This window comes from Danio rerio, chromosome 23, assembly GCF_052040795.2.
Source record: "Danio rerio strain M-AB ecotype USA chromosome 23, GRCz13ab, whole genome shotgun sequence".
NCBI lineage: Eukaryota > Metazoa > Chordata > Actinopteri > Cypriniformes > Danionidae > Danio > Danio rerio.
Genome location: NC_141043.1, coordinates 45,595,001 through 45,617,192, shown reverse-complemented (window position 1 = coordinate 45,617,192; position 22,192 = coordinate 45,595,001). Strand labels below are relative to the sequence as shown.

Sequence of the window (22,192 nt, the reverse complement as noted above, 5' to 3'; positions counted from 1 at the left end):
CCAAAACTAAAAGGACTTAATTTTCCATGGCTATGAAAACAACCATCAGTACACCCAAATAATTTATAAACCTAAAAAATTCAATCTTCATTCATAATTTATTTGAGAACCTATTTGGCAGCCCTCGCTTTTAATGGAAATCTATTTATCATTAAACTGGACATGCATTCATAACAAGACATGACCCCAAATCATTTGAGATTAATAATAAAAGGAATAGTTCACCCTAAAATGTAAGTTCTGCCATCATTTATTCATCCTCTGCTCATTCCAAACCTGTTTGAGTTTCTTTCTTCTGTTGAACACAAATGGAGATATTTTGAAGAATGTTCAAAAGCCATTTAACCATTGACTTGCATATAATTTGTTTCCTACTGTGGAAGTAAATGGCTATTGGTTTCCACAACTGAAAGAGAGTAAATATTTAACTTTGATCATTTTTTGGGTGAACTATCCCTTTAAGAACTCCATAACATGTTTTCCACATAATACATATTTAAACTCAGTAAATGATTATAGTGGTGTAAAAAGGTGAAATTTCTTTTTTCTCTCTCTCATGTTTATCATACTTTAGTGTCAAACAAATGTAAACATCAAAGATAACACAAGTAAACACATCATGTAGTTAAATGAAATGTTTTTTTTTTATCATTAAGATAAAACAAAATACAAAACTACATGTCCCTGTCTGAAAAAGTGCTTGCCCCCCTGTTAACACTTAACTCTGATTAAACCACACCTCAGTTCAGTTTCTCTGGCAACACTCAGCAACATCCAGGCCTGATTACTTCCATACCTGTTCACAATCAATTAATCACCTAATTAGGATCTGCCTGACAAAAGGGAAGTAGACCAAAAGATCCTCAAAATCTAGACATCATGCTAAGATTCTAAGAAAATAGAGATCTTTATAACCACTTTATAAGTGGTTATAAAGCCCTTTCTTGGAAATACAGTGAATCACAGTAAGAGCCATTATCTACAAATGGCAAAAACATGGAACAGTGGAGAATCTTCCCAGGAGTGGCCGGCTGACCAAAATTACCAAGAGCACAGCGAGAACTCATACAAGAGGTCACAAAAGTGCCCACAATGATATCAGGGGATAAAAACTGCAGGCCTCACTTGCCTCAATTAAGGTGAGTGTTCATGACTTCACCATAAGAAAGAGGCTGGACAAAGAATGATTTGCATGGCAGAGTTCTTGGATGAAAATCACTGCTGAGCAACAACAGACTCATCTCAATTTTGCCAGAATGCATTAATAATCCCCGTGACTTTTAGCAAAATACTCTGCAGACTGATGAGACAAAAGTTACAAAACTTTTTGTAAGATGTGTGTGTCCCATTATGTACACCTTAAAAGTAGCACCGCATTTCAGAAAAGGAACACCATACAACCAGTAAAATGTGGTGGTGGTGCTAGGGTAAGGGTCTGGGGCTGTTTTGCTGCATCAGGACGTGAAAGACTTGCTGTGCTTACCAAAACACTTTGCTGGGTTTACTAAAAAATCCTCAAGGAGAAAGTCCGGCCAGCTGTTAATAACTTCAAGCTGAAGAAAACTTGGGTTCTGACGCAGGACGATCATACAAAGCACACCAAAAAGTTGACTTCTGAATGACTGAAGTAAAACAAAATGAAGACTTTGGAGTGGCCAAGTCAAAGTCCTGACCTGAATCCAATTGAGATGCTGTAGCATGACCCTAAAAAGGCAGCTCACACTTAAAAAAAAAAAAAAAAAAAAAAACCTCCAAGGTGGCCTAATTACAGCATTTCTGCAAAGATGAGTGGCCCAATTCATTCACAGTGCTGTAACTGATTCATTGCAAGTTATCAAATGCTTGATTGCAGTTGTTATCATGTCAGTTATCAGGTTTAAGTGGCAAACACTTTTTCACACAGGACTATGTAATTTTGTCTTTTGTTTTTGCCTTAACAATAAAAAATGTTGTCTTTACGCGTGTTATCTTTAACATAAAAATTTATTTTATGACATGAAACATAAAAGTGTGACAAACATGCAAAAAGAAGAGAAATCAGTAAGGGCAAAGACTTATTCACACCACTGCATATCAGTTATAGTAGCATGAATGGAAAACTCACCACAGTTCTTGAGGATCTCCAGCACCTGGATGAGCACATCAGGCTGAGTCATCTGCACCACACAAAATGTGTCAAAAACAACAATAAAACACACAAACACACATTCAGAAATGCAGCTGATGTACAGTTGAAGTCAGAATTATTAGTCCCCTTTTGAATTTCTTTTCCTTTTTTAAATATTTCCCAAATGGTCTTTAACAGAGCAGGGAAATTTTCACAGTATCTGATAATGTTTTTTTTTCTTAATTGTTTTATTTCGGCTAGAATAAAAGCAGTTTTCAATTTTTTAAAAGCCATTTTAAGGACTAAATTATTAGCCCATTTAAGCTATTTTTTCCCGACTGTCTACAGAACAAACCATCCATTATACAATTAATTGCCTAATTACCCTAACCTGCCTAATAACCTAATTAACCCAGTTAAGCCATTAAATGTCACTTTAAGTTGTATAGAAGTTTCTTGAAAAATATCTAGTAAAATAATATTTACTGTCAACATGGCAAAGATAAAATAAATCGGTTATTAGAAATGAGTTATTAAAACTATTATGCTTAGAAATGTGTTGAAAAAATCTCTCTGGGCAGGGGCGCTAATAATTCAGGGGGCTAAAAATACTGACTTCAACTGTATGTGTTTAGACTCACAGTGGAGGGATAAGAGACGTCGATGTTCACGTCGCTGGTTTTGAAGGCAAAGCGGGTGAGACAGGAGCCGTACAGACGGAGAGAGCACGCTAGAAACAAACACATGACAAAGAAAATCATTTCAACACCGACCAGTTTACTGCAAGCTTTTATACAACTGTTCAGAAGTTTAGTGTTGGTGAGTTTAATTGCATATATTTAATCAAAAAACAGTATTAACTAAAATTTTATTACAATTCAATTGTTTATTTAATTTTTTTATGCATTTAAAGATGAATTCAAGTCAAGGCAGGTTGAGCTTTATTATAATCCGCTACATGTGTGGACATACAGTGGAACGAATGACCATGTCTAACAGGACCACTGTGCTACATAAATAATAATAAATTTGAACAGTTTTCTAGCACAGATTAATGGTTTTGCTTCATAAGACCCCTAAAGCCTGGTTTATACTTCTTCGTCAAGTGACCTGCATAATCAACGGCGCATGCAACGCCCATAGCTGTGCATTTATACTTCTGCGCGCTGTCTCTGTTGGTCTGCATTAACACTTCCGAAACGCTAGTTGGCAGTGAGGGGTTTATGTTCCTCTGTGTCGAGTTTCTTCGCCTGTGTTTTGTTCTTTCTGAACACTTCCGGGATGTACAAGTGGCTCAAACTCGCTCATTTTGAGGCAGGAACCGGCGGACGTGCAACAACTTTAACTATGAGGTAAACACAAAACAAAACTTTCCATCCGGAGATCCTTCACGGGACTCCACACTTGTAAACAATCGCTCCATCAGGCTCGCACCATTCACGCGGCTCTCGGCTCCGCCCAGACTCGTCAGCGCTACCAAGCCGACCAATCACAGAGCTTGCGCTGCGCGGTTGCGACGTGTAGTTACATTTTTTGAAAGGTGCACGTCAGAGATGTCGGCCACGGCGTAGGGCTGTGCGTCAGCGCCGTAGCATACGCGTGCGCTTGACGCAGAAGTATAAATCAGCCTTAAGTATCACCAAGAGCCAAATGTAGTAATTTAGTTTTGCCTGTATGGCTTAATCCCAATTCTACCCCTTACCAATTCCCTAAATTTTCTAATTCTCTTTAGCTTGATGCCTCAGTTACACTAGTTTGTGCGTGCGAAAATTTACGTCAAGTTGCGGTCGATCTGAAAACTGCTCCAATTGGTCCACCGTTTTTATGTTGTTAAAAAAAATAATTGGGTATGTTTATATCACCCCAATATGACAGTCTATACACTATACCTACACACATGTCTGTCCAAACAACAAGATTTTTCACCATAGGTGCCCTTTAACCTCACATTTTCAATTTTTTCAAAGTCTCTTTAAGTTAGGATGGAAATGAGAGTACCTGCTAGTTGTTTTTGTATAATTCCCTCCATCCGAAGCACTACGGCCTGCCTCAGTGCAAAGTCTTCCTCTGAGATGCCATGCAGTTCTGCTGCCTCCAACACTGCGAAGTCCAACGCCCTCAACTGTGCTGGAGAGGGAGCAGGCAGCGCTCGCAACTCGTTCTCCTCCCGTTTCTCCTGCAAATATACACACAAAATGCTGGATAAACAAATGTATGAGAGGAATTAAATAACTAAATTTATTCATAAAAGCGGCTACAACCAAAGTTCCCAAAATATACATTTATTAACCTAAAAAAAGCTATCACAAAGCGTGATGCTTAAAGCACACCAGCTATTTAGATCAGCCATTGTGTTTAAAGTCACATGCTTTCTGGATATATTTTTGGAGATTTGATGTTGCCGCCTTTATGAATATTTTTTGTACTTTTAGTTGTTTGGCTGAGCACCCATTTAGATTAATGTGTGTGCTTTTAGTGCTTTTTTTCCAATGATTTAAATAAATGACATTAGCTATAATGGTCGTGGCGCTTTTAAATTTGGCAAGAAATAAAGGTTGCAATAGTCATGAGAGTCATAGTTTGATCCCGCTCTGACTCCAGCAAACACCAATTAGAGAAGAGATTGCCTTGAAGGAGCAAGAGTTCTGACTGGCATTATAGGTCAGAAAATTTCCATTTATTGGATTACAATTAGGTTTCTCAGGCTGGAAAGTCTCCATTTATTGAGCATTTGTAATCAGATTACGACAATGAATTTAATTCATTATTGGTCATTAAAGGTGCAGTAGCTGATCTGCCTAAATGCTAACCGGTTCTTTCAAATACAATCCCTCCCCCGTCGTCCAAAGCCACGTCTCCTGAATTTGCGAACGTGCACATTAAAGATGAGACCCACTAGATCATGTAATTCGCCATTTTATAGTACTTCATAATAATACAATTCCCAACAAAAAAAAACTGTAGCATGCATCTAGCTTGTTTTCAGTTGTGTAGCAAGCAAAACTTGTCATCAATCATTAGTCTCACACACTGTCCTAAATATACTACTGTATGCTTAGCGGTTGGCTGGCGGCATGCATGAATCACACTTATTACTAAGCCATACTTGCATGCTATTTCAGACCGAATATTCAGAGTAGCGTTAAACAATATCGAGAGCGCATCACAGGCTCTCGTTGTTAAAAAATGAACCAATGTGAATTTAAAACCAACTTCACCTCAGTACAGCAGGGTAGGCAGGAAAGCGCTATTTACTGATGTTTTGTTGTTAAACTAAATATAAATCTACATCATCCATGCTGTAAAAAGACCTTATGAAACTGAAAATAGTCACATCAATCTTTCACCAGAAGATTTCAGTGGCTGAACAACACTTCCGTGCATATAACCCATTCATAACACAATACACTCTACATTAGCTTTGCTTGAGCTAAAATAGTAAAAAAAAAAAAAAAATAAATAAATAAATAAATAAATAAAACAAAAACATCACCTGTCTAAAAGAAATACTTCAGCCATGGTGTTGTCCTTTCTCCAGTGTGCAAAACTAACTTCAATATTGATAGAGTTTAAAAGGTTTTGATTTAGCATTTGTTTTTAGCACTGTCACGCATGAACGTGCATCAGCAGAACTGCGTGAACAAGATACGCAGATGTACAAATCTTGATGAACATTTTTAGTCTTATGCCTCACCCAGAATATTAAAATATATATAAATACACTTAGATCAAATACTTTAATCATTAATAATGGATTGTGAAGAGACCAGCACAACAAACAATGTTTCTGAAGACAATCACCTACTGCACCTTTAACTAAGAAATTAATAGAAAAGAAACTACCATGGCAGTCAATGGGTTTCAGCTTCAAAAAAATCTTCCTTTGCTTTCAGTAGAAGAAAAAAGAAAGTCAAACCGGTTTAGAATTGTCATTTTTGAGTGAATTATCCCTTTAAATACCCCTAAAATGCAAAAAAAAAATGAATACAAGAATGTTGTGCAAATATATAAAACATTAATTAGTTTAACCTGTCGAATCATCCATTCAAGCAAACTATTATTTTCAGTAGATTGACCTGCATGGATTAATTATTCACCTAAGCTTACCAAAAAACCATTAAAAAAAACGCACATTCTGTGATCGTTTACTCACCCGTTACTCATCTCAAACATTTATGAGCTTAACTTAAACACAACAGAAGGTATGTTGAAGTAAGTTGAAAACCTGTAACAGCTGACTACCATAGCAAATGTTTTTTCCTACTATGGAAGTCAATGGCTACAGGTTTACAGATCTACAGAACTGAGTGAATTAGTGAGTATAATTACATTTTTGGGTGAATTATCCCCATATAAAACTGTACAAAATGCTTTAAACTGCACTGGAAACACGACATTCTGCATATTCTCACCATGATGTTCTTCTTGTGACGTTTCTCTTTAATGTGCTTGTGAGCACCCTGGATGTTCTCCACATGGACTGAACACAGTTTGCATAGATACTGGAAATTGGGATACTCCGGAGACGGCTGTGGAAAACACCACAGAGAAAGCAGTCAGATCACACGTTCAAATGTGCAAATAGCTGAAATCAATGTTTCTAGGTTCAATAAATGATCTAATTTTCACCTCCATTGAAAAGCAAAACAGGCTCGTGAATATGAACACAAATGGTCTGAAAATCAGGAGAATAAAGTGTTTTGTTTACAGTCAAATGAAACTGGCTAAAGACAACTGGGATGAAAACGAGCCCACCAACTCGTCTTCAAGGGGGAAGAAATGTGAGTTCGTAACTAACTAATTAATTTAATTAATTAATTTTCAGGATTTACAATGTTTAGTTGTGCATTTCACTAACCAAACGAAAGGATTCACAACTTAAAATAAAATGTGGACCATATAATAAAAATGGGTCAAAATAATGAAAATAGCATCCTTCCAGGGGTTTATATTATTTTTACAACACTTTTAACACATTTAAAAACAAAGTCCCAAAGCTGGAACTTAAACCTTGCTGTGAGGTGAAAGTGTTAACCACTGAAGAGTTTAGAAGAGGTAAAAGATATTTAGTGGAATAATTTTATTTTTCTCTAAATGACATTTTTAATTGAAATATGAACCAAAAAATCATAACTTTACAAGCTAAAATAATGATCACCATTTTACTGAAACACATGCCTAATACATTTAGTAAATACAAAGAAAGTGAAACTTGTGGACACTTAATTTAGTATATATGCATATAGTATAATAGCTGTGTCTGGATAAAAAAAACTGGCAATTTACAAAAGTGATGTACACAGTGTGTGTGTGTGGTTTCAAGTGTCTAGTTTAAAGTTTAATGTAATGTTTGTTAAAATAAATACAATATATAATTTAAATAATCAACATCACTATTTAGAGTTCACCAGATTTAATAATATACCAAATTAGCTTCTAACATATGCGATCCTACTCAGGGCTGGAGCAAGCTGAACTGGCGCTCTAGGCAAAGGAAGATCACGTCGCCCTCAACCCGAAAGCAGATGCCGCCCTCACTATTCTGCCGCCCTAGATGGCCTCTATGGACACGCCGGCCCTGATCCTACCAAGTATTTTTTTATTCTGTGCACCGTTGTCGCTTAAATATCAATTACTTTTGTAAAAACAAAATAAGGGTTAAGCAAGTCAAAATGATCTAAGGAATCTACACTCCCACAACTTACTTTTAGGTCTGCCGTACTTCCTGTACAGAGATCAGTAATGCTGATGCAGTGTGTGAGTTTGTGTCCAGTTACCTTGAGCAGCCGGTGTATGTAGTCTCTCTGCAGTCTCTCCTCCGCCTGTTTGAGTCCCAGCTGCTGATCAGAGGTCAGATTCAGCACCTCCACCACCTCCTCCACCCTCTGTCTGCCCGCCTCCACACCTGAGTTTTAGAAGTACACATCAGATAAAAACCCACCACACTGATTTTGTCAGCTCACATTGCTAATAATGTGGCAAACAATTCATCTGTGTGTGTCAGTAAAGGGGAAGAAAAAAGTTTGCCCTTGTAATCTGAAGTTAAAATCTGAAAATGCACGTCCTGTTTGTTTTCGGTTTAATTCTAAGATTAGGTCTGTCTAAGGTATTGAGCGTGGCTAACATACTAAACCACGACCCTCTAGCTGTCAGTTTTGACAACAAACAGAAATGGTGAGCAGGAGAAGTCTGTTTGGCTGTGATAACTCTTCCCAAACCCATCGTTAAGGTTTTAATGATATTAATACTTTTATTGATGCCACTTATTGGTTCAGTATAGAGATCTGCGCGGGACTGAATTTTGAAACCCACTCCCGCCAGGTTTTAGCTCGTACCCGACCACTCCCGCTTACATTGAGGATGTTGCGCTGCCCAACCAGCCCCTTTTTCTACCCAACGCACCCTTTCCCGCTAACCAGCGAGGGGGAGAACAAAACCGAAAACCACTCAGTTATACAGAGTCCAGACAGCCTATAACAAGCTGTTTGTATAAACACACACACACGCTCGCACACACACACACAGCACAAAGGTCTCTCTCTCATTCGCGCACACGCACGCACGCACGCACGCACGCACGCACGCACGCACGCACGCACGCACGCACGCACGCACGCACGCACGCACGCACGCACGCACGCACGCACACACACACACACACACACACACACACACACACACACACACACACACACACACACAAAACAAACTAAACGCAGCATCACGCGGTCTCATTCACACACATACATACGCGTGCTCGCTCGCTCGCTCAGGAGTTGGGAGCGATATTGTTAGTCCGGCCGCTCCAGTCCAAAATTAAACCAGTTACCTACCGCTCCCGTGCTTTATTCAGAAATTTAATCCTGTGCAGCAAAAATCTGGTCGGGTCCCGTGGGTCACGGCTGTACCACGGGAGCCGCGGGAATGCAGACCTCTAGTTCAGAACTTTAATGGTTCTCATATCTGTACTTTTTGTAGCGTTTTTTTTTTTTTTATAAAAAACAACACTGTTTTACAATTTTTTTTTTTTTTTTAAACGTAACAATAAAATTATTAAATAAAATTTTTACTGTAAAAGAATGTTGAATGGTTTGAAGAAAATTTACTCAATTTTTTACCATTCTTCTAGAGAAAAATCAACATGCTTGCCTTTTCTGGCAGAAGTTGGGATCTTTCTTGGTTTATTGTGCTCCCTGCAGTTGAAAATACCCTCTTTGAGTTGCAAAATGCAGTTAAATAATCAGATAATGTTTAAGATTTTTCATTACACGTTCACATAAATGAGTTAACAGTGTTTTGGGAGATAACAATGTAAAAATCAGCTGTTTTTATCACTTCTTAATAAGCATAGTTTATTATTAGGCTATTCATAAGCTATATTTGTAAATACAGTAATGTAAAAGTATATTTAATGTTTAAGATTTATTTATTTGTGTGTTTATTAAACTAATATACTAATTTAGAGAGACCTTATGTGATTGACTGCTAGCAATACAATAATGTGGATGATGTACCTTTAGCTAGGCAGTCGAAAGCTTTTTATTTTTCAGGCTTTTATACTTGACGTGCTCACCAGAACCATGAGCATTTTTCATGTGAGATTGCCAACTGTGCAGACGAATTAGAAAAGGTTGATCAGTTAAATTATGCAACTGTAAGTATTGTTTGTTCAGCAATAATTCTCCTGTACTGATAGCAGAACCGTTAATGTCAGAGTTTATCGATACTTTAGTCTTTTATAATGTAGCACTGATAAAGTACCGAGTTTCGGTTCCCATCCCTACCCTTTTCAGATCTTTCTTAAAGGGTCACGAAACACCAAAACACATTTATTGAGCTGTTGACAGTCGTATATGTGTCCCACACTGCTAAAAACACTATTAGGACACCTATATTTCACTAAAAAGTGTAAATTAGTTGTTTTTGCGTTATTTCAAGCAAATTCGTACTTCCGATTTAAAACGAATTTTTGAAGCTGCGTCACGGTCATGAGATAATAGCCTGTATTCCAGCCTGCACACTGGGCGTCTGTGCCAGAGTGTGTCTTATTACGTCTTACAGTGTGCTGCATTAATGCATGAGTAAAGCTTGGTTCAAACCAATCAGCGCGCTCTATTGTGCAACCTCATTAATATTCATTACTGTCACAGTGTTTACACGACAGAGACGCCACGTTGTGTTGGCAAAACAAGCGTGAAGTGTTGCTTTTATAGTTAAGTTTTGTTTTCATTTTCTCTCTGTGAGAGCTCAGACTCAAGTGTGGATTAACAGTGTACGCGACGCTCGACAACAATAACTTACGTGTCTAAGGAGGATTATTGTTTACCTGAGAGCTGTTCTCATCTGCAAACGCTGAGATCCGGATTCGCTTGTAGTCTCCTCTTTATAAAGACGCGGCTCTAGTTGCTGGTGATTGTCCTGTCTCTACAGATTTGGTAAGTGAGCGACCAGTGCTCTTTGTTTATTCAGTTTGTTCGTATCTAACAAACTATTGCACCGAGTGTAAACACGTTAGCACCACAACCAAACTTTAACCTCGTGTAGGGTTTTTACCGCATTTAGTGACCGGAATAACACATGCGGCTTTCTGACACTACCTGCCGTGTGCATCTAAGTTTCTGGGAAATGCGGAGGTTTTTTTTCTCTCATTTGCCGTGCGGTATCAAACATTGCATGAAAAATACACGCTTATAGCAGTTCCTCAAATCAAATATCTCGTTTGTCGCGAGGGACATGACTGAATTCCCTGAATGAAAGAGCTAAACTGCAGTTAAAGTCCACCATTTAATAATTTGGCAAATAATTCGACTACAGATGTCCATGTAGGTTAAACACCATCACTTTCTACTGTGTGTGTGAATTTTGACTCTGAAACTTGCGCGTGCCCAAATAGACACTCCCACACCATCCCACTTTTCTTCCTCCGACACTCCCCCCTAAACAGAGCTGGACACGCCCACTTTTCTGACTTTTTCCAAAGTAGAGGTGTGAAAACACCATGCAGAAACGAGGGGGTTTCATGGCCCTTTAACAAAACGCCTACTTTACCACATCCAATCAGCTTGCAGTAGAAAAAATAAGCCACGCCCACAGATTTTCATTTAATATTTTGTGTCTCTAGGAACTGCGTCACACTACGAAAAAAAAATTGGCTGGCAGACAGCATTTTGAAAGTGCTTTTACTTCTTATTTAATTATTTAGCCTGACATGTTTACCATTCCAAAACACTTTAAATGTCCCTTAAAATAAAATATATTGTCTTCAATGGTGAAACAAGTTGCAGTTTTTTACCCAGACATTTAAAAAAAACATATTTAAGAGCAGTAATCTCAATACCGTGAAACCGTGGTGTTTTTATCCAAGGTTTTCATACAGTCAGAATCTTACACCCACCGAAATACCAGTAGACAGTGTATTTTCTCACCAGGCATCTTATCTTTAGTGGTGGTGGTGGTGTTATTGTTGTGTGCTGAGCTTTCCTCCGCTGTTGCTCCTCCATCTTTGACCGGTCCGCTGTTTCTGACCGCTGTTTTGTTCTCTTGTGTTTGCTGACGGGCTTCAGTGGCCGAGGGTTTCCCTTTGCCTCTTTCACCAGAGTTAGTTCTGCCTGTTAGCCTGCGGGTTTTCCCCCTGGCCTGCTCCTGAGGGCTGTCGGTGCGCGTTCTGCCGCCCGGCGCCTCTTCCTTCACCCTCGGGACAACGTCTTTGCTTCGGCTGGGGGTTTTCACGCTCTCCCTCTGAGGTTTGGAGGATGACGCTTTGCCAGCATTCGAGCGGGAAGGTTTGAGTGCCTTCACTGGGCTTTTGGGGTCCTCCATGCCACTACACTTCTCTCCGGATGAGACTGAAGAAAAGCCCAAAGGGATCTGGGGTGAAGGTTTCTGGAATGGAAACACACCAGAATCAGACTGTGAGCTGTAGAGCCGCACAATACATCATTTCAGCATCTACATCACAAATGTTTGCATCCATAATAGTTACATCACAGCAGGATCTTAGTGTAAAGTAGTTGATAAGACATTAAGGTTCTATACAGTTCGATTTATGTCTAACATATAGTGAAGTCATTTGAAATTTTGACCTTCTAGTGAAAGCTTATCATTTGTATGTGTAGGTCTGTCATAGATATATGAAGAGTTTAGATGCAACCGCTAAACGCCACTTACGCAAAAAAATGAGCTAATGACATTGAGTGAATGCTTTAAGCGTGTAGTACATGTTCAACAAATAGATTTGCTTAAAATCATCTAAATCCCAGCGTCAGCATATTCAGAAAAAACAGTTTGTTGGCAAAAGCCACTTGCCTTTGACAGCAAGGCACAAATCGGCACGAATCGATGGGGCCTTACTATCTTAATCCCCACCTCTCCAGCAAGAGCTGTTAGCTAAACCTAGAGCTAATCCAAGCTTTAATTAGCTCAGCAAAAAAAAATATATTTTAGTATGATCATTATATAAATAAATGACTTTTTAATGACTGATAAAATAGCACTTTTAAAAAGTTAGTTATTTGTAAGAAAAATCATTATCATTAACACTGAACAACAATATTGGATATTGCATAATTTCCCAGTATCGTGCAGCCCTAGCTCAAAGCATCTGGTGAAACTGTATTACAGTTTTTCTCCATGGTTTGGCTCATTTCTTGAAACAGAAATTACATTCTCAAACTCTAAGATCATTTGGCGAACAGTGTTGCTGTTTAGCACAACACTATAGCTCACTTGCAAAAGCTCATACCTTTCCCAAAACAGTTCACTTATGTGTCAAAACTAAATTTCCTTCTCATTTAAACAGTCAGTGCCCCCAAAATGCTTCGCCTCTTTAGCATTATGTAAGCACCGAAAGTTGAAATGTTTAGATGTTTTGTCATTACGGCACAGGACCACTAAAATATCCCTCATGTCCACCTTACAGTCTTAGCCCAGTCCTTCATTGACAATGGTTACTGTACTGTTTTTGTCTAGCTAACAGAATACAATTGTGTATAAAACTGAAAACAAGAAATAGGATTTTATGGTAAGAGCAGCCTCCGAGGTTTGACATCACACATTGCACTCATACTGCCAAAGAAATGGTCCTTTATTTGTTGTAGTGATCAACCACACACAAAGTAACTTCCATATATCAGAGCAAATAGAATAAATAACTGTAATAAATTGTAATCAAATGTTCCAAGGATTCTCCTACTCTATGGTATTCATGGTATTATGGACTAATTTTTACAATTGAACAGACTATTGTGCATGTAACGACTTATACAATGAAATGACTGACACATTTTGGAGAAATTAACCATTAGATGGAGAATTATCAATCAGTTTAGTTTAAATAGATCTATTCACTTGGAAATTGAGCTAAATTAAGGCTATCTGCACTTAATCATTTGCAAAGATGTGCTTAGGCATTTGCAGTTTGATGAAATGAATAAGAAATTCAATTCTGTTGTGAACAATTGCCAAGTGGTTAGGAGGTGTCCATGCTGTTTTGAGAATGTAGTTTCTGTTTCAAGAAATGAGTCAAACCAATCGAGAAAAACTGTAATATCACAACAAATAAGATTGCAGTAAAAAGGAATATTGCGATGCCAGTTTCTTTCCAATAACATGCAGACATATTTGGGAAATCAGGAAAATACTGACAAAACTGACTTTACTCCTCACTTAATCGAGTTTCTCTACTGTTGAACAGAAAAGATGATGTTTGGCAGAATGTTTGTAGCCCTTACCCATTGTATTTCTTACTATGGAATGCGTGAAATCAACCAGCATTGTTCAACAAAGGAAACTCATAGATTTATAACAAGAGGGAGAATAAACGATGAGGTAATTTGGTCTATTTCATTTTGGGGTGATCTATGTCATGTCAATTTCATCCACTTATCCGGGGCCGGGTCGCTGGGGCAGCAGTCTAACGCCTGTTTCACACCGCAAGCGTCAGCGGCGCGTGAGCAGAGCGTGAGCAGCGCGTATGTCGAGCAGTAGCAGCACGCAGGCGTTTGCCTTTCACACCAGCTGCGTCTGCAGCGCGCAGCTCTTCGGCAGCTGCTGCAGAAATCAACCTATCTCTGTCTATTCTATCTAGTTACCCATGTCTCTCTATATACAAATACACTTTTTAAACTTTTTATCTGCACCAAAGCCCCTCCTATGCTGTTTCTTTAACCTGCAAATGATTATTTTACAAATTTTATAGATCAAATAGTACTGTATGCTTCTCAAGCTAACTTATATGAGAAGTGTCTACAGTCAGAAGACAATCGCCTGTGATATCATGTCATTTGTTATTTGATTGTCAGGTTGCTGTAGACTTAGTTATAATCATATTTATACAATATAGTTATAATGATATTTATACATGATCAAACTAGTGTTACTTTCTCCGCTTCAGTGCTGTCCAGCGGCAGAATAACAGCTCGTTAATTCATGCTCGTGCAGAGGATGAGACGGACAAAAGTAACTAATGCATGCCATTCTTTTACTTATTTTCGTGTTGTGAGATTCACAGTGCAAACAGCCCCCGATAGGAATAACTCGAGTGAACATAAAACAAAGCCGATTAAAACGTTCTTGCTCTGCTCAGCTGCACAGAACACAGCGAGCTCACATCATCCAGCATGCGTGTCGAACTACACTACCCACAATACACTGCGCTATGGACTACAAATCCCGTAAATATTCCATTTCCCCTCTCCTACAACACTAGTGTGCAACTTAAGCAAAACTGATAGTAAAATTGTTTTACATTTGGTTTTGTAGTTCGGGCCTAAATAAATGTTTGTTGCCGTTTTTAATAGTTTAAGTTCATTTGATTGACTATATATAAACCATTTGACATTATTAACGCATTTATTGGGTAAAATTGCTACTTTTTACAGTCATTCAATGTGTTTTGGTCATTCTCAATGCACTGTCACTTTAATTGAGCTTGAGCAGCGTGTCAAAAATAGACCCAGCGCCGAAACTATCGCTGCACTGCTGCTTCGGCGACGCTCACGCCTCGCTCTGACGCACTGCTGCTGCGTGCGGTATGAAAGCTCTAATCTGTTAACATGGACGCCGAAAACACACGTGCTGCTCACGCTCTGCTCACGCGCCGCTGACACTAGCGGTGTGAAACAGGCGTAAGACATCCCTCTCCCCAGACACTTCCTCCAGCTCCTCCGAGGGGGATCCCAAGGCATTCCCAGGCCAGCCTAGAGGCACAGTTCCTCCAGTATGTCCTGGGTCTTCCCCAAAGCCTCCTCCCGGTGGGACATGCCTGGAACACCTCACTAGTTAGGCATCCTGGAGGCATCCGAAACAGATGCCCGAGCCACCTTAGGTGACTTCTCTCAATGTGGAGGAGCAGCAGCTCTACTCCGAGCTGCTCCCGGGTGACAGTGATCCTCACACCTCCTCGCTCCTCCATGGACTGCTATCTTATTGTGGTGGAGAGGTTTGAGTGCCTGAGTGATCCTAAAAGCTATGATGCCGGGGGCTAATGCCCCTAGTAGAGTCTCCCAAGGCAAAAAGTTATTAGGTGACAGGTCAGACTAAGTGCGGTTCAAAAACCACTTATGAACATCATTGCATCAGAGGACTGTGACGTCACCCGGTATGGCGCAGCCGGGCCCCACCCTGGAGCCAGGCCTGGGGTTGGGGCTCGTAATGAGCGCCTGGTGGCCGTTTTTTTTTTCCACGGAACCCAGCCGGGCTTAGCCCGAAGGAGCAATTTGGGACCATCCTCCTGCAGGCCCACCACCTACAGGAGGAGTGGTAAGTGGTTGTGCATTGTGGAACGGGTGGTGGTTGAAGGTTAGGACCACGACAACCCGATCGTTGGCACAGAAACTAGGTGATCTATCTCTTTATATAATGCGGTACGTCATACTAAACCAGGGGTCAGCAACCCGCGGCTCTAGAGCCACATGCGGCTCTTAAGCGATGCCCTTGTGGCTCCCTGAAGTTTTTTCAAAAATGTTCAAAAAGATGGGGAAGGTTAGTATATATTTTTGTTTTAATATGATTTCTATTGGAGGACAAACATTTTTAACGTTTTCAAATGCTGTAAAAGTGTGTAGAATTAATATTTAATTTCAACATTTCTGTCAACGAAGATTTGCGCCATAGCCTGCGACACAGGTTTCTATCAGCAGGGCGGGATGCCGGGCAGGTGGCTGTTGTAAACAAACCGGGAGATAATAAAGCATGGAAAACCGTTCACAGATGGTGACTACATGAAGGAGAAAAAAATTTAAGATATACCTCTCTCTGCTAAGACAGTGAAGGAAAGGGCTATTAAAATGGCAGGTAACATCACCGATCAGCAAACCAAGGACATTAATTCAGTGCCAGCATACTCAATTGCCTGTAATGTGACCGATATTCAATGCGCTTTTATGCATGAACTCTGATGGGCCGCAAGAAGAAATGATCAAATTAATATCACTGAAAGACCAGAGGCTGTGCTGAAGTGTTTAAATGACAACGAAATAAACACCAACCACCTGATTTCAGTGGCTATTTAATCATGAAGGCTCATTATGTATTTGTAGCCAACTTACTCATTTTTATAGTAGGCTAATATAGCTACTATAGATACAGTATGTGTTTCCTTTATTATAAGGCTTTACATTTTTTTGCGGCTCCAAACATATTTGTTTTTTGTTTTTTTTGGTCTAATATGGCTCTTTCAACATTTTGGGTTGCCGACCCCTGTACTAAACAATAGGATGATTCTAGCCCTTTTTTTTTTTGTAAAGTGAAAAATCAGAATAATGGAAAAGTCTCATAAAACTGAATTTACTGCAATTCCTGAAAGATAACCTGAAAAATAAAATCAACAACAACAACAGTGCAGTTCATTTAATCAAACCTAATCAATAATTTTAAGGGAAAAAAAGTTATTTAATTTAATATTATTTAATTTTTACTTTAACAGGAACAATGAATATGAGAAAACATCATTTTAGTTCATTTTACCGACTACAACTAAGCCCAGAAAAATGTTCACATACTGATGCCATAACTGACACAAGATTTTAAAACAACTTACTTCCAAATAGAATGCTTATGACAAAAAAAGCAGAAAAAAGGAAACATCAATTTGAGGCAAGAAAACTTTTTACTTATCAGCAGAATCCACAGCTGATGTTACTTTCATTTCACTGGAAATGTAAGGTAAATTTCAGCACAGTGCAACATCATACTCAGACATATACAGAGCTCTTACACATTTTCACAGTCAAATTTAAGCACTTATCACGCACTTTCCATATGCATTTTTAACTTTTCCAGCACTTTACAAGTGGCAAATTACTTATTTACATACGTCATACACTACATTATATCAGATGCTGTTTGTTGCAGTAATTTCAGGTTTTCTACTTATTTCATCACGTCAAGACTTGAAGACCTTTTTAAGACCATTATAAATTAAATTTCAGACTTACACAAGGCTAAATGCTAAGGATTGTTTTTTTTCTAATGGCTCAGTTAAAACATAAAAAGCGTTATTGTAAGGAAAATAATCATATTGGTAATAAATTGAATAACATTTTGGTAAAACGAGATGGAATGTTAATGATTGGTTGCATGCTGGCAAGACTGAGTAGCTTTACAAGGACAATTTAAGACCTGTTTAAAATTTAAGACTTACAACACAAAATTTCAATGATTTTAAGACTTTTAAAGCTTAAAATTTAGTTTTACAAAATTTAAGACAAAGACTTTTTAAGACCTTGCAGACGCCCTGATTCTGTAGTACAGTATAGCATGAATAAAATCCTAAAGTCCTAAATGCAATTTACTCAAATCTTATACGTAAAAAAGACCACCAGATTGCGTTACAGTGATATCCACATACTCCAGAGTTTACATTTTACGCATAAGCAACATATTTATATTATTTAAATAGTCAAGTTATTATGAAAGCAACGCAATTTTCAAGCATTTATCCAAAATCTAAGCACTTTTCAAATCACTGAAAACACATTTTCAAGGATTTGCAATAATACCCGGTATACCCTGCATGTTTTAATAAAATAAGCACAATGCATGCAGTACACACTGCAGAAATATGACATAATGCATACTTTCTGAGAAAACAATCCCTACTAATATGGATCCAACATGAATTAACTACTATCCATCCATCCATGCATCAAGACTAATTATCAGAATATAGGGATGTAACGGTATCAGAATTTCACGGTACGGTAATTACCTTTACAGGAAAAACAAAACTAATGAAAATACTCCAAAAAAGTGCCAAAAGTGTCAATGCCATACAAATTAGCCATCTATCTGTAAGCTTTGAAACAGGAACTTCAATTTTTCAATTTTAATAACAAAAAATTATTAAATCATGTAAAAAAATAAAGTTTTAATTTAGTATTGTTGAAAACTCATCACATTCAACATTTAATCACTCACTCACTCACTTAGATAGAGATGAGTTTTTAAGGAAAATTATCATATAAATATAATCTGGTAAAAGCTGGGATCTCTGGGCATTTACAATGTCCCCTGCAACAGAAATAAAAACCCCTCTCATTTGGGACTGAGGTTTCTGGGACAGAGATATGACTTGGTCCAGGTTGACAGCAGTGGGTAACGTTGTGCATTGTCTTTCCACCACTTGAGAGGACAAGCCATGAGTGAGATAGAGGTCTCTTTGCGGTACAAGTCAATGTCTGCATCAATCTGAACAGTGTGCTGTATTCTGCAGTCCCCATGACTGTTATTAGTCGTATTCCCCAACTTGCAGGCAGGTGCACACATAGGGCTTAACCTGTGCACTGCACATGCCCTTTTTAGTCTTGGATAGAAAGTGCCCTTCCAAAATGATCAAAAGTGCTCCCGCGACGCGACACACCCTCCATCCCACCCTCCGTCCCACCCTTCAGTAGGCGCACGACAACACCGCTCTCAAGTATGCGCACTCACAAAAATTGCTATTGCTGTATGACGGTATTTACAATATCGTTACATGCCTAGAATATATATTAAGGCATTTCATTTTATTATGATATTTATATAATGTCCAAAACACATTTGGTTTCATTTTGGATGCACAAATATCAAAATCTTCACCTGTTCCCTATAACAACATTAATGACCTGTAGGCCTGAACAAACAAAACAAGTCACACATGAAGTGTCATCATTATTAAACTGCTAGCATTAATTAGCACACTAATGTGCCAATATAAAACCAACTTTACCTCAATAAGTATTGCACCAAGCACATCTGAAACGCCAGTAAGCTTTATTTTCATCGAATGAGCTACGACTTTGCATGTTAAATTTAGCTAATCAAAGTATCATAATGAAAATAAACAGTTATTTGACATTTTCATTCCAGTTTTGGCTAAATCAGCAGAACTCATGGTAGTAGTTACTTTCATTTCACTGGAAATGCAACAAAGTTCAGCACAATGCTCCATGCTCTAACACAGTGGTTCTCAAACTGTGGTACATGTACCACTAGTGGTACGCAGGCTTCCTTTAGTGGTAGGCGGAGGAATGAAATGTCATGTACATGCTACACACATTTAAACATTTATCAAAAATGATGGATATAATATGCCACATATGACATATAGCCTATATTTCTAAGGTAATCTACCACGTTTTTTTAACTGTGCAGAGTTGTAGCTGCTTTATTGGGCCGACTACGTTACTGTATTTCAATACTGCTCATTTTGGTGGTACTTGGAGAGACTATTTTTTTCTGAGGTGGTACTTGATGAAAAAAGTTTGAGAACCACTGCTCTAACATATACAGGGCTCCTAAACATTTTTTAAAGTCAAATTTAAGCATTTTTCACGCACTTTCCATATGCATTTTTTACTTTTACAGCACTTTACAAGTGACAAATTACACATTTACATACTTCATACACTACATTATATCAGATGCTGTTTGTTGCAGAATTCTCAGGGTTTCTACAGTTTTCATTTAGTCAAATTTAAGACCTTTTTAAGACCCTTATAAATTAAATTTCAGACTTACAAAAGGCTAAACGCTGAGGATGTTATTGTGAGAAAGATAAACCATATTGATAATAAATTAAAGTTTTGGTAAAACTTTTATTGAGATGGAATGTTAGTAATTGGATGCATGTTGGCCCGACCGGGTAACTGAACATGGACCTAGGAAAACAACACTACATTTCAGTGATTTAAAAATTGTGTTTTAGGAAATTGTAAGACCTGCGGACACCCTGATTCTGTAATCTAGTATAGCATCCTAATGAACAACATTCTAAAGTCCAAGATTAACTCTCTTAAATGTAATTTACACACATCTTAAACACAAAAGACAACCAGATCATGATACAGTGATACCCACAGACTCCAGATCTCATATTTTACACATAATCAACATATTTATTTCATTTAAACAGTCAAGTTATTATGAAAGCAAACAATAACATTTTCAAACACTTTACCCAGAATCGAAGCACTTTTCAAAACACTGAACACACACATTTCAAGAATGTTTGGACAGAGGTAAAGTTGGTTTTATATTCGGATATTCAGACATTCTCCTTCATAATATAATTTCAGAAAAGTGTTCCTTAAATAGGGAAATCACATTAGCAGCAAATGACTATCAAAGTACAACATTGTTCACAGTGAATTAGATCATACTAAGTCATACTTGCAAGCTAAATGAGATTGAATATGCAAAGTAACATGGTAAACAGTATAGAGACTGCTAAACGAACGAATGTGTGAATATAAAACCAACTTTACCTCTATAATTTTCAGCACCTGTAAGAACCCGGTATATATAATGCATGTTTTAATAAAATAAGCACAATGTATACAGTACACACACTGCACACTCTGTTACATAATGCATAATTGCTGAGAAGACAATCCCTACCAATATAGATCTACATAAATTAACTATCATCCATCAAGACTAATTATCAGAATATATATATATTAATGCATATATATTTTTATTACATTTATATCGCGTTCAAGGCGTCATTAATTTTAATTTCAGATGCAAAAATATTAAAATCTCCACCTGTTCGCTATTACAACTTTAATGACCTGTAGGCCTGAACAAACAAAACAAGTCACGCAGGAAACACCATCATAACTAAAACCGCTAGCATTCATTAGCACGTTAGCAGGAAGTACCTGCCCTGATAATGTACTTTGCGTGTTTGAACACATTACTCGTTTCCAAACACCACCACAAAAACATTGCATGTAACCTTGCCATGATCAAACACCCAAAATACAACACAATCCCAATAGTTACAAACAGAACACGTTTAAATGGAACAAATAAACACTTATAATCGCGTTTCATCCACATTAGGTGTCATTTGATGGCAATTCCCCAAAGCAAACTTTTGTGCATGTAACTAGACTTAGCTCGCGGTTGCGCTACAAACGCCTCGCGCAGCTTTACTTCGTTTATGTAGTTTTTCTGTCTTACCTGGATTCGCTAATGTGTGGTAGATCAGTAGAACATCCTGAAAACGATCATAAATAAAGGTTACGGTTCGGTTTAATCGCCATGAAGCCCGGCGCTGATGTTGTTTTTGTTTTCGGCCCTTTTCGAGACGCTGAGCGCACGCGCCATGTTAACTCTGTCCGCGCAAGGCATTGTGGGCCGCGTCAGTGCGGCAAGCGGAGGGTATATGGGATACTGCTACGGAGCAGTATCCCATATATATGGGATGAGCCATATTTTTCTCCGATCAATATCTGAAACAAATAGCTACTTAATTACAAATAAGATAAAATAAGTTTCATTTAGAATTATTCACTGTACATACCCAGTCAATACTCTTTTAGTAAGATATAAAAAAGATATCGATACTAATTGTTCATTTTGTGGGCAGCACCCTGAGTCCCTGGTTCACTTATTTTGGCAATGCTCTAGGTTACTTTGGAAGGATTTTTCTTTTTTTATTATTGAGAATGTTGATAAAGAATTTTCCTTACTATGGTATAATGTTTTGTTTGGTTTAGTTAATTATAAAACAGAAGCTTTACATAAAAAGTACATTTTCTTAATCTTCTTATCTTATTAACAAAATTTTACATACATAAATGTAAATTTTTTAAACCA

The 22,192-nt window shown here is 38.0% G+C and overlaps 1 protein-coding gene across 11 annotated transcripts in view; it reads right to left on the bottom strand.

Annotated features, from left to right (window-relative positions):
* Positions 1 to 21,732, bottom strand: part of tut4 (terminal uridylyl transferase 4) — a 56,685-nt gene extending 34,953 nt beyond the window's left edge. For 8 of the 11 annotated variants that reach the window (XR_015523896.1, XR_015523893.1, XR_015523892.1 and 5 more), the window contains exons 1-7: positions 21,554 to 21,732; positions 11,533 to 11,989; positions 7,885 to 8,012; positions 6,520 to 6,636; positions 4,106 to 4,283; positions 2,749 to 2,837; positions 2,105 to 2,156 (exon numbers count right to left, since the gene is read on the bottom strand). Coding sequence is in view for 3 of the 11 variants with exons in the window: in XM_087307638.1 (XP_087163764.1) it covers positions 2,105 to 2,156; positions 2,749 to 2,837; positions 4,106 to 4,283; positions 6,520 to 6,636; positions 7,885 to 8,012; positions 11,533 to 11,926 (958 nt within the window). In the remaining 8 variants the exon portion in view is untranslated. Of the gene's footprint in view, positions 1 to 225; positions 296 to 2,104; positions 2,157 to 2,748; positions 2,838 to 4,105; positions 4,284 to 6,519; positions 6,637 to 7,884; positions 8,099 to 11,418; positions 11,990 to 21,553 lie in introns of those variants that run through there. The other 3 variants (XR_015523899.1, XM_087307641.1, XR_015523898.1) reach the window with 2 other exon arrangements.
* Between the last annotated feature and the right edge of the window lie 460 nt (positions 21,733 to 22,192).